At 40.6% G+C, this 13,063-nt stretch overlaps 1 protein-coding gene and 1 pseudogene across 1 annotated transcript; both read left to right on the forward strand.

Annotated features, from left to right (window-relative positions):
* The first annotated feature begins 2,232 nt into the window (after positions 1-2,232).
* LOC110889425 lies at positions 2,233-5,810 on the forward strand (annotated as a pseudogene).
* Positions 5,811-9,541: 3,731 nt separating this feature from the next.
* Positions 9,542-10,252, forward strand: LOC110887675. Its single transcript, XM_022135251.1, has one exon. The coding sequence runs from the start codon at positions 9,542-9,544 to the stop codon at positions 10,250-10,252; it is 711 nt and encodes a 236-aa protein (XP_021990943.1).
* Positions 10,253-13,063: the final 2,811 nt, after the last annotated feature.

Consider the following 13,063-nt stretch of genomic DNA (forward strand, 5'->3'; position numbering starts at 1 on the left):
AACGTCTTTCTGAACATGAAACCTGTCGGGGTCCTGCTTCCTTATCGTTTGAAATATTTTGCGCGGCTCCATGTTTTGAGCTGTCAGCTGCTCGATCAGTTTCATTTCGCTTGGAGTAAACCTTCGCACAAACGCGTGGGCCGACAGGTCCTCACAAAGTTCGTGGTTATGTTCAATTGTTCCGTCTTTTATCTCCCAGGTTTCATACGGGTGGTTTCGGACAGCCAGCAGGTAAAACGGGCAACCGGTTTTTTTGCTTCCAGCTTTTCTAAGTGTTGCTGTACTCTGGTGCTCACCACCACGATCACATTCAAGCCATACCCTCCCGGTTCTTCCCCCGATTTTCTTTGATCGACGGGTGACAATAACGAAACCATCCGCATTTGCTATTTCTTGTATCCGTTTCTTTAGTTCATCTAAGGAGTTGAAAACCTGTAACATCGACAATAATAATAATAATAATAATAATAATAATAATAATAATAATAATAATAATAATAATAATAATAATAATAATATAATAATAATAATAATATAATAAAAATAATAATAATAAAATTAATAATAATAAAATATTAATAATAAAATAGTAATTTATACCGTCTTTTTTAAGTACAGACTGTCCAGAATGGGAGGTGCTTCACTACCATATCTACCATATCCACCATAACCACCATATCCTCCAACGTCCGAATTGTTTTGATGAACATAAGGAGTGCCCGGGGAAATGAATTGCTGATGATCACCGTCTCCTCCGTATCCACCGTATCCCCCGTATCCACCGTATCCACCATATCCACCGTCCCCTCCGTATCCACCGTCTCCTCCGTATCCACCGTCTCCTCCGTATCCACGGTCTCCTCCGTATCCACCGTCTCCTCCGTATCCACCGTCTCCTCCGTATCCACGGTCTCCTCCGTATCCACGGTCTCCTCCGTATCCACCGTCTCCTCCGTATCCACCGTGTCCTCCGTATCCACCGTCTCCTCCGTATCCACCGTCTCCTCCGTATCCACTAGCAGGGTATGAGTCATCTACAGGGGCTGTTTCATCAACAGGAGGATGCTTGTTCAAATCTAGAAACGGGCTGTTTTGTTTTCCTTGTATACTAGACACAACCTCCTCTTGCTCATTAGAATCGGGAATGCCAGACTCCTCCAAAATAGACAACCGTATCATCATTAGTAAATAATAAACGAAAACAACAAGTAATTATAACATTTACGCTAATAACTGTTACCGGAACGCTTTCGTGCCCCCAGTTTTCGCTAGAATATTGCCCGAAGATATAGTTGCCGTTCCAATATGATGACATTTCAACACTCCGGGATGATAATAACGCAAACACAAATAAAAAAACAAACAGAATGTGAGTGGTTTTTTGTTGAAACCTCGGATGTGGACCAAGAACGCACTGTAGGTTGCATTTTATGGGAGCTAAAGACGCCTCGTATAGGTCTTTACTCCCCGTATGCCTTTAAGTCATGTCAGACATAGTCCCTTCATAGTCAAATCGGTCAGTCCAAGACGCCTCGTATAGGTCTATACGAGGCGTCTAAGGGCCTTCGTATTGGCCCCTCGTACAGGCCTAGACTCCCCGTATAAGTTGACTGATGTGACGTTGTACGAGGTGCAGAAGTTGGTCGGGAAAAGCAACCCTATACGCTTCGTATAGCCCTATACGAAGCGTATAGAAGGGTGTGGATTTAGGGAACAAGGTGTCTGAATATGTACACCCTTAATATACCATAAATCAACGATGATTATTCTAAAAAAAATAACAGAACTAAATAGTAAAAAACAATCGTTCTTATACTCATACATAATTGCCTTTAAAAATACACAACGTAAAAACTTGTTAGACATCATCAAATATTCTAGTAATCCATAACTCATTACGCGTAGCATTTTGGGTTACTCAACAAGCTATCAATAGCTATATTCTTTAGCCTTAAGTGACAATCTGAAACTATAATATAAATTGAGATAAACAAATCAAACATGACAAATATTATAAAAATTAATCTTTATAATTCCTTTTATTTAAAAAATACGACACATTAAGTAAATATAAAAACAAAAATATATTCATTAAAAATACTACACATTAAGTAAAAAAAAAAAAAAACATCTTAATAAACATGTTAACCCAAACGGATCAGAAATTAGACTTTTGAGTTATCAAAGCCTTTATGACTCGGCCTGGCCCTAGGGCGACTGGTGCTTCAAAAGGTGAAACTCTCGTCTTAGTTTGGTGGAGGGACACTTTTTGTTATCTAAAGGCGAAGACTTGGAAGTAGGCGAAGACTTGGAAGTGGGCGAAAACTCGGAACACTTGGCCGAGCGGGGAAACATGCCGGTCTCTGGCTCCTCGTAAGGCTTGTTGACTCTGTATTCCAAGCGCCCGGTCAACTTAATATTTGTTAGTCAGCTGGAACTTCTATTTCGATTTTCAGGAAAGACATACGAAATTTACAATTCAACAAATCAATAGACTTGTTCCACTTTCATTTTTTCCCATAAACCACCTTCCTTTCTACTTCATTCATTGTTCATCATCCTCATTCATTGGTTCCTCCCAAACATGAAACCTCTTCTAGGCCCGACCCCCGCTCTATTAGCCATAACGGTGGTTCTAGCCACCATCATCTCTTTTCCAGTCGCTCGTTGCCAGGACACTAGTCCATACGATATATGCCGTCAGTCGGTCCAGTGTGGAGACATCGATAAAATCGAGTACCCTTTTTGGCTGTCAGGCAGGCCACAACATTGCGGCCGCCCGGATTTTCAGCTATCCTGCCGATCTGATATTCCTATGCTCCGTTTAGGACCAGTAGACTACCGGGTCCTAAAAACTGACAGCAGTATACACACGGTCACTGTTGCTAGAAATGATCTATGGACCAACCTTTGCCCTCAAACTCTTTACAACACCACCTATAACACTACACTTTTCAACGGCAATAATTTTGGCCAGGAGGATGTATCTTTGTACTACGGATGCCAAGGTATATTAGGTGTGAATCCGTTGGCTGCTAGTTTTCGGTTCAGTTGCGATTTTAATCAGACACAAAGCGATAATTATTTCTACAGAACCAGTTTAATCAACACTGATACTACGATTAGTAGTATTTTGGTGCAATGCAACAGTCATATAACTGTACCAGTAGATCAGTCTTGGGTAAATCGAATACTTAATGCTACAGAGAGTGAATTGAAACAAGCTATGCAGGATGGTTTCAATCTACGGTGGACGGCATATAACGAAGAGTGTGATCAGTGTGTTCGGTCTGGTGGTAGATGTGGGTCTAGCTCAACCTCACCTGATCAGTTTGTTTGCTACTGTGCTAGCGGGAATTTCTCTGCAACTTGTAACAGTGTTTCTGTCGACAGCGGCGGAGGTAAGTGATTTTTTTTGATCTCGTATTCCTCATATTTTGGTCAGATTGTGAACATGTTAATCGTCTATTTAAACCGCATTGGCCCATATTCTAGTGGCATTGGTGATGGGCCCACAAATGTGGTGTGGTTCCTGTAAGCGCAGATCAGGCGATATTAGGACTAAAAATATGTTGTAAAAAAACGAACCTTTATGAAGTCAGGAATAATATCTGAAAAAAAAAGGTTGCTTAAAATAGAACTGACCCAAACTCAATTACTGCTAGACAAGGGTTATTTGTTTAACCTCTTAAAAGATATAATAAGAATTTGTTTCATAAAACTATAATGAAAAGTTGAGTCAATTTCTATAACAGAAGTTTTTTTTTCCTTGGGTCTTCAATCTTCATAAAGATTTTGGCTTTTTTTCATGTTTAAAACCTGTCAACTTTTACTTATTTTCATGTTACGAAACATTTGGCGGATCAAGAGCACAAGGTAGTACGTAAACGAATTGAAGTCTCCGCCTTACAAGCCTACTAAGTCAAAACTTTTCTTGCAAATTATAACTTTTTTTAGCATGTATTCCTGCTAAATCAAATTTTACTTTGTTTTTTGATATATTTTCCATTTAAGTACTGGAGTAGCTTAACACAAGAGGGATCGTTCGTTCATCGGGTAACTTAGTCATAAGCTTTAAGTTTTGATGTTTTGATGATATACGTATGAAACTAACATTTTCTTGAAATTCTGCGTAGATGCAGGGGATTCAAAGAGTAATTCTCTGGGTATAGGTATGTGTTATACTCTCACTAAATACACTATACTTTCTTCATCAGTTAGTGTTTCAAGAACTAAAATTTGAATCTTTTATCTTTGAATCCTAGTACTTGCAATCGTTGGAGCGGTTATTGTTGTTTTCGTTGTTGTCATCGGATGTAGAATCTTTGTTTCCCGACAACGGCGAAAAAGGCATACAATCAAAGAGCGGTCCAAGCTAGTGAGGTTACCTGTAACTACAGAAGGACCCGAAGCTGCAAATGATAATATAGAAATATTCATAAGGAATTATGGAAATTTGGCACCAAAAAGATACAAGTATTCAGAAATTGAGAAAATGACAAATTCGTTCCTAGAGAAACTGGGACACGGAGGATATGGAAGTGTTACAAAGGACAACTGCCTAATGGGCATCTAGTTGCAGTGAAGCTCTTGAGTGAAGCAACAGGAGATGGCGAAGATTTCATTAATGAAGTTGCTAGCATTGGTAGAACTTCTCATGTCAACATAGTCACTCTCTTAGGTTTCTGCTTTGAAGGAAAGAAAAGAGCCCTGTTGTATAAGTTCATGCCAAACGGATCCTTGGATAAGTTTCTACGTGGTGATGGCTCCCATTTGGACTGGAAGACATTGTTCCAAATCGCAAAAGGGATTGCAAGAGGCCTAGAGTACCTTCACAAAGGTTGTAACACAAGAATTGTGCACTTTGACATAAAGCCTCACAACATCTTATTGGACGAAGAATTTGTCCCAAAAATATCTGATTTCGGTCTGGCTAAGTTGTGCAAGACGAAAGAAAGTATTGTGTCTGTAATGGGTGCAAGAGGTACTGCCGGATACATGGCACCTGAAGTATTTTTCAAGAGTCTTGGAGGTGCATCTCACAAGTCTGATGTGTATAGCTACGGGATGATGGTTCTTGAAATGACGGGTGCACGTAAGCACAATAACACTAGCGGGACTAGCACAAGTGAAGCATACTTTCCAGATTGGGTGTACAAGCAAGTAGAAGTTGGAGGTGATTTAGGGGACTATGGGGTGACAAGTGAAGAGGAAGAGGAATTAGCTAGGAAGATGATGATAGTGAGCCTTTGGTGCATTCAGTCTAATCCATCAGATCGGCCATCTATAAGTAAAGTTGTGGAGATGTTAGAAGGAAGCTTCGAGATATTGCATGTTCCACCTAGACGCTTCGAGTCATCTCCCGCAAGGCCTTTCCAAGTCACTTCCTCCTCATCCATGCAGAGTTCAAGCGGTGAGATAGTATCAGCAGTCAGTGCAGGGAAAGATTTCTTTACCTAGCTCTCACACGAAGACAGCTAGTGAACTAGCTTAACCTAGTCATAAGTTATAGAATTTTTTGCATAAATAGGTGGTTTGAACCACAAAAGAGTGTTATTAGGTGGGTAAAAATTTTGTTTTCACAATTAGGTAGGTTGTGGTTCCATACAGCGACCTTCATTGAAGAATTCTGCAAATTCAGGCACATTCTGCAAAAGCTGCACAAAATGTTGAAGGTTGCTGTTTGATACAGCGACCTTCTGAAAGTCGCTGTATTAAACTGCAATGTTAATCAAGGTCGCAGAATCATACTACAATGTTAATGAAGGTCGCTTTTTCATACTGCAATGTTATTCAAGGTCGCAGAATCATACTACAATGTTAATGAAGGTCGCTTTTTCATACTGCAATGTTATTCAAGGTTGCTGTTTCATACTACAAGCTTATTGAAAGTCGCAGAATCATACTACAATCTTAATAAAGATCGCAGAATGGTGTCACAAGCTTATTAAAGTTGCAGAATGATATTGCAATGTTGAAATGTGTTCTGAAATTTGAAATTTATATGTTTTATAACCCAACTGTGTCACATAAGAGATGCACACCAAATTCGTGTGTTGTGAACAACATACTATGTTTGTTAAAATGTTGAAATTTAAATTGTGTCTCTGTATCATGTTCTTTATTAAAAATGTTCGTTGGTTGATATTTCTGCCGATACGAAAATTTTGTCAATGTATGATGATTCTCTTGGATCATTCGTCATGATGTTTTTCTCAGTTTTAATTTTCGTATATCAAGTGGGAAGATCTTGTGTGGATGACAAAGATTATTCTCATCTACCATCTCCTCCCGTAAGGTGTACGAAGATAATGAAATTTGCTGGTGTGGTTGCGTCAGCGTCTGCTATTGAGTCTTATGAAAGATTTAGCAGACGCTGAGGTATATGTCATCTACCACCTCCTCCCGTAAATTATTCTGCCAGTTTTGGTGTTGGAATCAGCCCCATGGAGATCCTCCAGCATCCTTAACCTTCGACCTCTCATTTCCTTCGCATAAAAAGTTGCGTCAGGAAGCTCGATATAAGAAGAAATGGCACGGGATTCACTGTATTTTACTTCTAATTGGAAGCCCGACAAACAGTCTTGCAATTAGAAATGATTTGTTAAAATAGTACGAAGTGAACATTGTACTTCTGCCCTGACAAACAGTCTTGCAATTAGAAATGATTTGTTAAAATACTACGAAATGAACATTGTATTTCTGCCTATATGTAATTAAAATAGTACTACATTTATGTAATTTGCGAGTTTGATAGATCTTATTGTAATGTTGTAATCTTGTTGAATTACCAAATAAATAACCTTTTTATATCTGGGTTTGTATCATGCCTTGTTGTAACCCTAATTTCAATGATGGTTGAAAAAAAAATTAGAACCAAGACTTCAAACGAATAATAAAATCCGACTAACTGATTAGTTGAAACAAATAACCATTTCAATGTATTTAAAGTTGTTTTAAGAGAACTACCATTTTTACTTTTTTGAATATTTAAAAAATATTATTATATGTATATTCATCCAGAAGATGGTGGGCTCCACCAACTATCTTGTTACTCCAACACTATAAGGCTATACGGTATGGGGGTCGGCCCCGGCCCGTCGCGGGTCGGCGACGGTCCAAACACCGTGCCGCCCCCATACGTCGCCGTCCCCAACGTCCCTTTTCGGACGATCTCGACGAAGCAAAAGGTGGGCCCCCCTAATTAAAATATGACCGTTATTAAAAAAAAAAATTAAATTTCTATTTTTTGAATAAAGCCAAACGGCTACATTTTTAAAATATATTAAATTTCTATCAAACACCAAATTAACTTCCACAATTCACCATTTTCTCCTATAATTTTTACACTCTCTTCCACTACACTCTCAACCTTCTTCCACATAATTTTCATGGATCCGTTCAACAACCCCGATACTCCCAACACGCCTTCGAAGAAAAAAGCCGTGCATCGGACGAGAAGTTAAAAGAAAAGGTCCGATTGTCGAATGAGAAAATCCGAATCTCCGATGAAAAAATTCGGCTTAAGGAATGGGAAATAATGATGATTAATGTCGAGAACGAACCCGAGCCGAGACGTTCGATGTTGAAAAAACTACAAGACGACATCATGAAAAAGCATCAAATTATTTAACTTTATGTTTATTTTTATTAAGTCTTTTTTTTAAGTTTATGTTTTTTTTTAATATTTATGTAATGTGGGTTTAATATTAATGAAAATATTTTATTAGTATATTTGTCAAATGTTAAAAAAAATAAAATAATAAAAAAAATAAAAAAAACATGGTGAGGACTATGACTAGGATCATCCTACCATGCCTTGTAGTTTTGGAGGATGGAGCATCTTAGTGAGGATTGTGATGTGTCGCCTACGTGGCGGACCATCCTCCAAGGATGGTCCATCACCATACCATGTAGTCTAAATACTAGTTGTATTAGGTTCTCAACCCACTACACAACCCACTCATCCTTAACATTTCCTAACAAACCAAATCCAGGTTACACAACCCACTCATCCTTATCATATCTTAACATTTCACTTTGTTAGTTCATGGATTCTTTTCGGCCATACCTCGTAAGACTATATTGGGGCGGTGTGTTTTCCTTTGTTAACGGGGCTGTTCAGTTTGACCAATCCATACTAACAACCTCTTTCCTTATGCGACATAAATCGTCGTATGACGAATTGGTGGATTCAATCTGTAATCATGTTCAACTTCAGAAAGAATCGGTGCGCCTTTCATTGTTACTAGGGTACACGTTTCAGGGCATATCTCAGACAACAAAAATTTTCAACGATGATGGTATTGAAACAATGAACTATTTAGCCCAAGTATCGGAAACCAACTTCATTGCCGAGATCTATGTTCAGTGGGAGGCAGTCAATCCTGTCCAACACACGAGTTTCACAAACCTTCTGCATGACATTACACAACGTAATGTCGTTGACACCCAAGATTTTGATGAAGATGACGAGGGATACGGGCAAACAACTCAAGAACACCACTTGATGCCTGCTGTTGATAACATAGTAGGTCCGTCCTCCCAGTTTCTGGTGGGTGACAACAATAATGACGGTTTTGATGATTCGGAAAGTTGCAGCACCGAAGAGAGTTTTGAAAGTGAAGAGGCACCACCATCCGACGATGGTACTTCTGACGACGAGGCTGGAGTCAACCAACACACTGAGTTGACCCTGGCTCAGCCGCGGCCTATCATTCCAGCGACACATGACGACCCAGACGAGGACGAGGAACTTAGGGATTACATGTGTCCGGATTATGAAGATAATCCAATGGACGTATGGAATCCAAAAGTAAAACATATACGTCTTGGCATGTATTTCAAGTCAAAACAGGAGGTGGACCTTGCTATCCGAGAATGGAACATTCGCCGTGGAAGGGAAATTTTTGTGATGGATAGCAAACCAACTTTATACAAAGTTAAATGCTACACGAGAAACAAAAATTTTAAAAACCCTTTCCCTCATGCTCCTTTGTGTGAATGGCGTGCAACGGCATCAAAACAGAAACACCAACACCTTTGGCAAATTACCAACTGGGCGCCTGCCCACACTTGTTATTCCACGGTGGTACGCAACAACAACAGGTGCCTTAGATCTAAGGATATCGCTGCACACATCCTGCCACAAATTCGTACAGACATTGCGTTGAAGGTGAAACACATCAGGACGCATATAAAGCAAGCGATGTCTGTCAATGTTACGCATACGAAGGCGTGGCGTGGACGAAGAAAGGCAATTGAGAGGATATATGGAACCTGGGAAAGCAACTTTCAGGAGCTGCCAAAGTACGTGTTACGGCTTTAGTCTCGAAACCCTGGTACGGTGGTTTCATGGTTTCATCACCCGCACTCGGCTCCAGGACATCCAACATTCAAATATGTTTTTTGGGCATTTGGTCCTTCTATTCGCGCGTTTCATCTTTGCCAGCCTGTCATCTCTGTGGACGGCACACACTTGAAAGGAGGGTACCGTGGTAAGTTGTTGGTTGCGGTAACCAAAAACGCCAACAACTACATAATGCCAGTGGCGTACGCGCTAGTTGACGAAGAGACGGTTCATAGTTGGTGTTGGTTTTTCCAAAATTTGAGAGAATACGTCACCAAAGATTGTAACAGTAGAATTTGTGTTCTATCAGACCGTCATGCCGGGATAATTAATGCGATGGAGAACCTTCTGGATTGGAGAGAACCAAACGCCTACCACCGTTATTGTCTTCGGCATGTCAAAAGCAATTTTAGTGGTAGGTTCAAGACCAAATCTCTTAGGAAGCTATGTTGGATGATCGGGAGCACAAGTCAACGAAGAAAGTATCTTTGGGCTGTGAGGGAAATGCAGATGTTAAATCGGGGTGCTTGGAACTACCTGAACGACATCGACAAAAGCAAGTGGACTATTGTTCATGACCGCGGAAACCGTCGTTGGGGTAACCTTACGACGAACATATCTGAGTCTATGAATAATGTCTTATGGGAAGCAAGACTCCTGCTAGTAAAAGCCTTAATTCATTATACGTTCACCAAGGACGTATCAGAGTATGCTCGCCACGCGCAGATGGCCCAAAGCTGCAATACCCCTCTACCCCCTCGAATTTGGTCCAGGTTTAACAAGTTGCATTCCGTAGCCATGCAACATGAAGTGTCTGTCTACAATGTCAGAGAAGGTCGTTACGCGGTGGTTTCAAGGGAAGAAACCAATGATGACGGTGGAAACGAGTACACCGTTGAATAAAGACGCAGCCGGTGCTCATGCGGGAAATGGCAAATGCTTAGATTCCCTTGTTCCCATGCTATCGCAGTTTGCGCTTGGAGGGGTGAGCAACCACATGACATTACCCACTCCATATTCCACACCACCACCTATCAGGAACAATATAGCGGTCATTTTTTCACCCTGGGACACAAAGATGAGTGGGAAGAAGCGGACTGGACAATTCAAGGGGACCCTTCGAGGGTCACAACACATCGTGGCAGGGTTCGTTCAAGAAGAATTCAAAACGAGATGGATGTTAACTACCACGATGAACCCCAGGCACGTCGATGCAGCAGATGCGGAGAAACCGGGCACAACAGGAAGACCTGTGGCCGACGTTAAGTTAGTATCTTTTTGTGGTTTTAATGTTAACTGTTAGGTGTATCCTCCTATGTTTTGTGTTTGGTATTTCTGTTTGAATTCTCAATTAGTGGTGTAATTTAACAATTAAGACATGTGTTCCAAAAAAATGAGTTTTTACGACTATTAATTTAAGAAAATTCACAAACACAAAACACAAAATAAAAACAACAAAGAACATTACGTGGTTTATTTTAATTTAGGAGAATTCACGAACACACAATACATCTACCAATACAGGAACCCCTAAGTCACTAACGACGGCATCATCTGATAACGCATTCGAGTCATGCTTTGGAATCAAAAGGATGTATCAGAGTCGCTGTCAAAGTTGTGATATTGTTCCCATGGATCATCACTAACGACGGCATCATCTGATAACGCATTAGAGTCACGATCACTGTCGTATTGGTGGTAGCACAAGCTATGGTAGATGCATCCAAACCTACATATCGGGTATGGATCTATAACCCTTGGCGATGCAGGGTTAGGGTTCTGCACAACCCAAGGACTTTGATGTTCAACATATGGTGGTGGGCGAGGATGTTGGTTGAGGGGTGAAGGTCTGGGAGGGGCTTGCAGGTGTTCAGTGGAGGGGAGCACACTGTTAGGGTTTGGTTGTCGACCAATATGGTTACTGTTGGTTTGGGGTGCAAGAAAGTTACGGTTGGGTTGTGCTTGAACAGAGTTAACGTTGGGTTATGGATGAGCAGTGTTACGGTTCGGTTGTGGCTGAACAGAGTTACGGTTTGGTTGTCGTTCAACATTTGCAGGGTTTGGCTCCCCTTCATGTATATGCAAATGAAAATGAATGTGTAATTCGTTATCACCATCTTCCATCGGAATAACTAGTGGGGTGAGGTAAAGATGTGAAGACATATTTGGGTGATAGGTGGTATTTATAGACAGGAGAAGTATAGGGGTGGGTAGTTATTATAATACTAGTACAATAAATTACTGATACAATAAAGTACAATAACCTTCTTCCACTAAAGAGATAGAAAAGGACAAAAAAACTTTCAAGTAAACACCACTACAACAAACATCATGATAGAAAAGGAGCAACCCTATTTCCAATGGCAGTCACCTCTAGATGATAGTTCCGAGTCTGACTCTTCTCCAGAATATGGGTTGTGCCAAACACAGGACCAGTCTTCTTCTTCTTCCTCATAGTTCCAAGCTTCCTTCAGGACTTCTGGGTCGTAATCCTCCTCCGGGTTAGGGTTGAAATCAAACTGTTGATTGTCATAGGTCCAAACTTTTTTAACAACGGGGATTTCTTCAACCTCTTTATTTCTTCCACGAACGTCCTTCTGTTTCGCCAGTTGCTGATTCACAACTGCACCGGAAGACGATCCTCCTTCCTCCACAGGTTCTGATTTTGTTGATTTGTTTCCTTCCTCCAGAACAGTAACCTTTGGGGGTAGTTCCCATTCCAAAATACCTTTCATGTCTTCTTCAGTTAAGCAATTGTTTTGAAAGTGGGAGAAAGGAGGTAACCGTTTGCCAACATTGCGCTTATCCATTACTACGAAATGGTATTGCAAAGAAGAGTGATGAGGTGGTACCAATGGAGGGCCCTTTATAGATGAAACAGCGACCTAGTATAACATCTCTGAATGAAACAGCGACCTAGTATAACATCTCTATATGAAACAGCGACCTGGTATAACATCTCTGTATGAAACAGCGACCTGGTATAACATCTCTGTATGAAACAGCGACCTGGTATAACATCTCTGTATGAAACAGCGACCTGGTATAACATCTCTGTATGAAACAGCGACCTGGTATAACATCTCTGTATGAAACAGCGACCTGGTATAACATCTCTGTATGAAACAGCGACCTGGTATAACATCTCTGTATGAAACAGCGACCTACTATAACATCTCTGAATGAAACAGCGACCTAGTATAACATCTCTGAATGAAATAGCGACCTAGTATAACATCTCTGGATAAATAGTCACTCATACCCCCATCTCGAATTGCACCAACGACACACAACAAATGGGGGACCCGGAAGACTCGTTATTGGAGCTGGAGGAAGTCCCTGATACCCCCCCCCCCCCTGAGAAGATCCCAGAAAGACATGCTGGTATTATTACCCAACAGAAGAGTCTAGATCATGGTCAAAAAATGTAATGGCGTTTTATCATAACAGAGATTCTTCTTTCTGTTATAGCGGATTCCTTGGAAGGAGACAACTCGGGTCCGAGTTTTGGGGTGCCCTACTTGGATACGAGAACTACGGTTACTTGTCGCCACTGGTAAGGAGTATAAATTATTAAAACCCTCCGAAAATTTAGTTTTATTCTTATGTTATAAAACTTTCACCGTTGTAGCATGTGTGTGGGTGGGTGACGAGAATGATGAGGTTCAGATGGATTTTAATAAAAAAATCCAAAAAACCAGAACAACTGTTTCC

The sequence above is a fragment of the Helianthus annuus genome, chromosome 11 (assembly GCF_002127325.2).
Source record: "Helianthus annuus cultivar XRQ/B chromosome 11, HanXRQr2.0-SUNRISE, whole genome shotgun sequence".
NCBI classification, from domain to species: domain Eukaryota; kingdom Viridiplantae; phylum Streptophyta; class Magnoliopsida; order Asterales; family Asteraceae; genus Helianthus; species Helianthus annuus.

Excerpts from the sequence above, each read along its gene's own strand:
- LOC110887675 (XM_022135251.1), top strand. The coding sequence starts at position 9,542 with ATGCCAGTGGCGTACGCGCTAGTTGACGAAGAGACGGTTCATAGTTGG.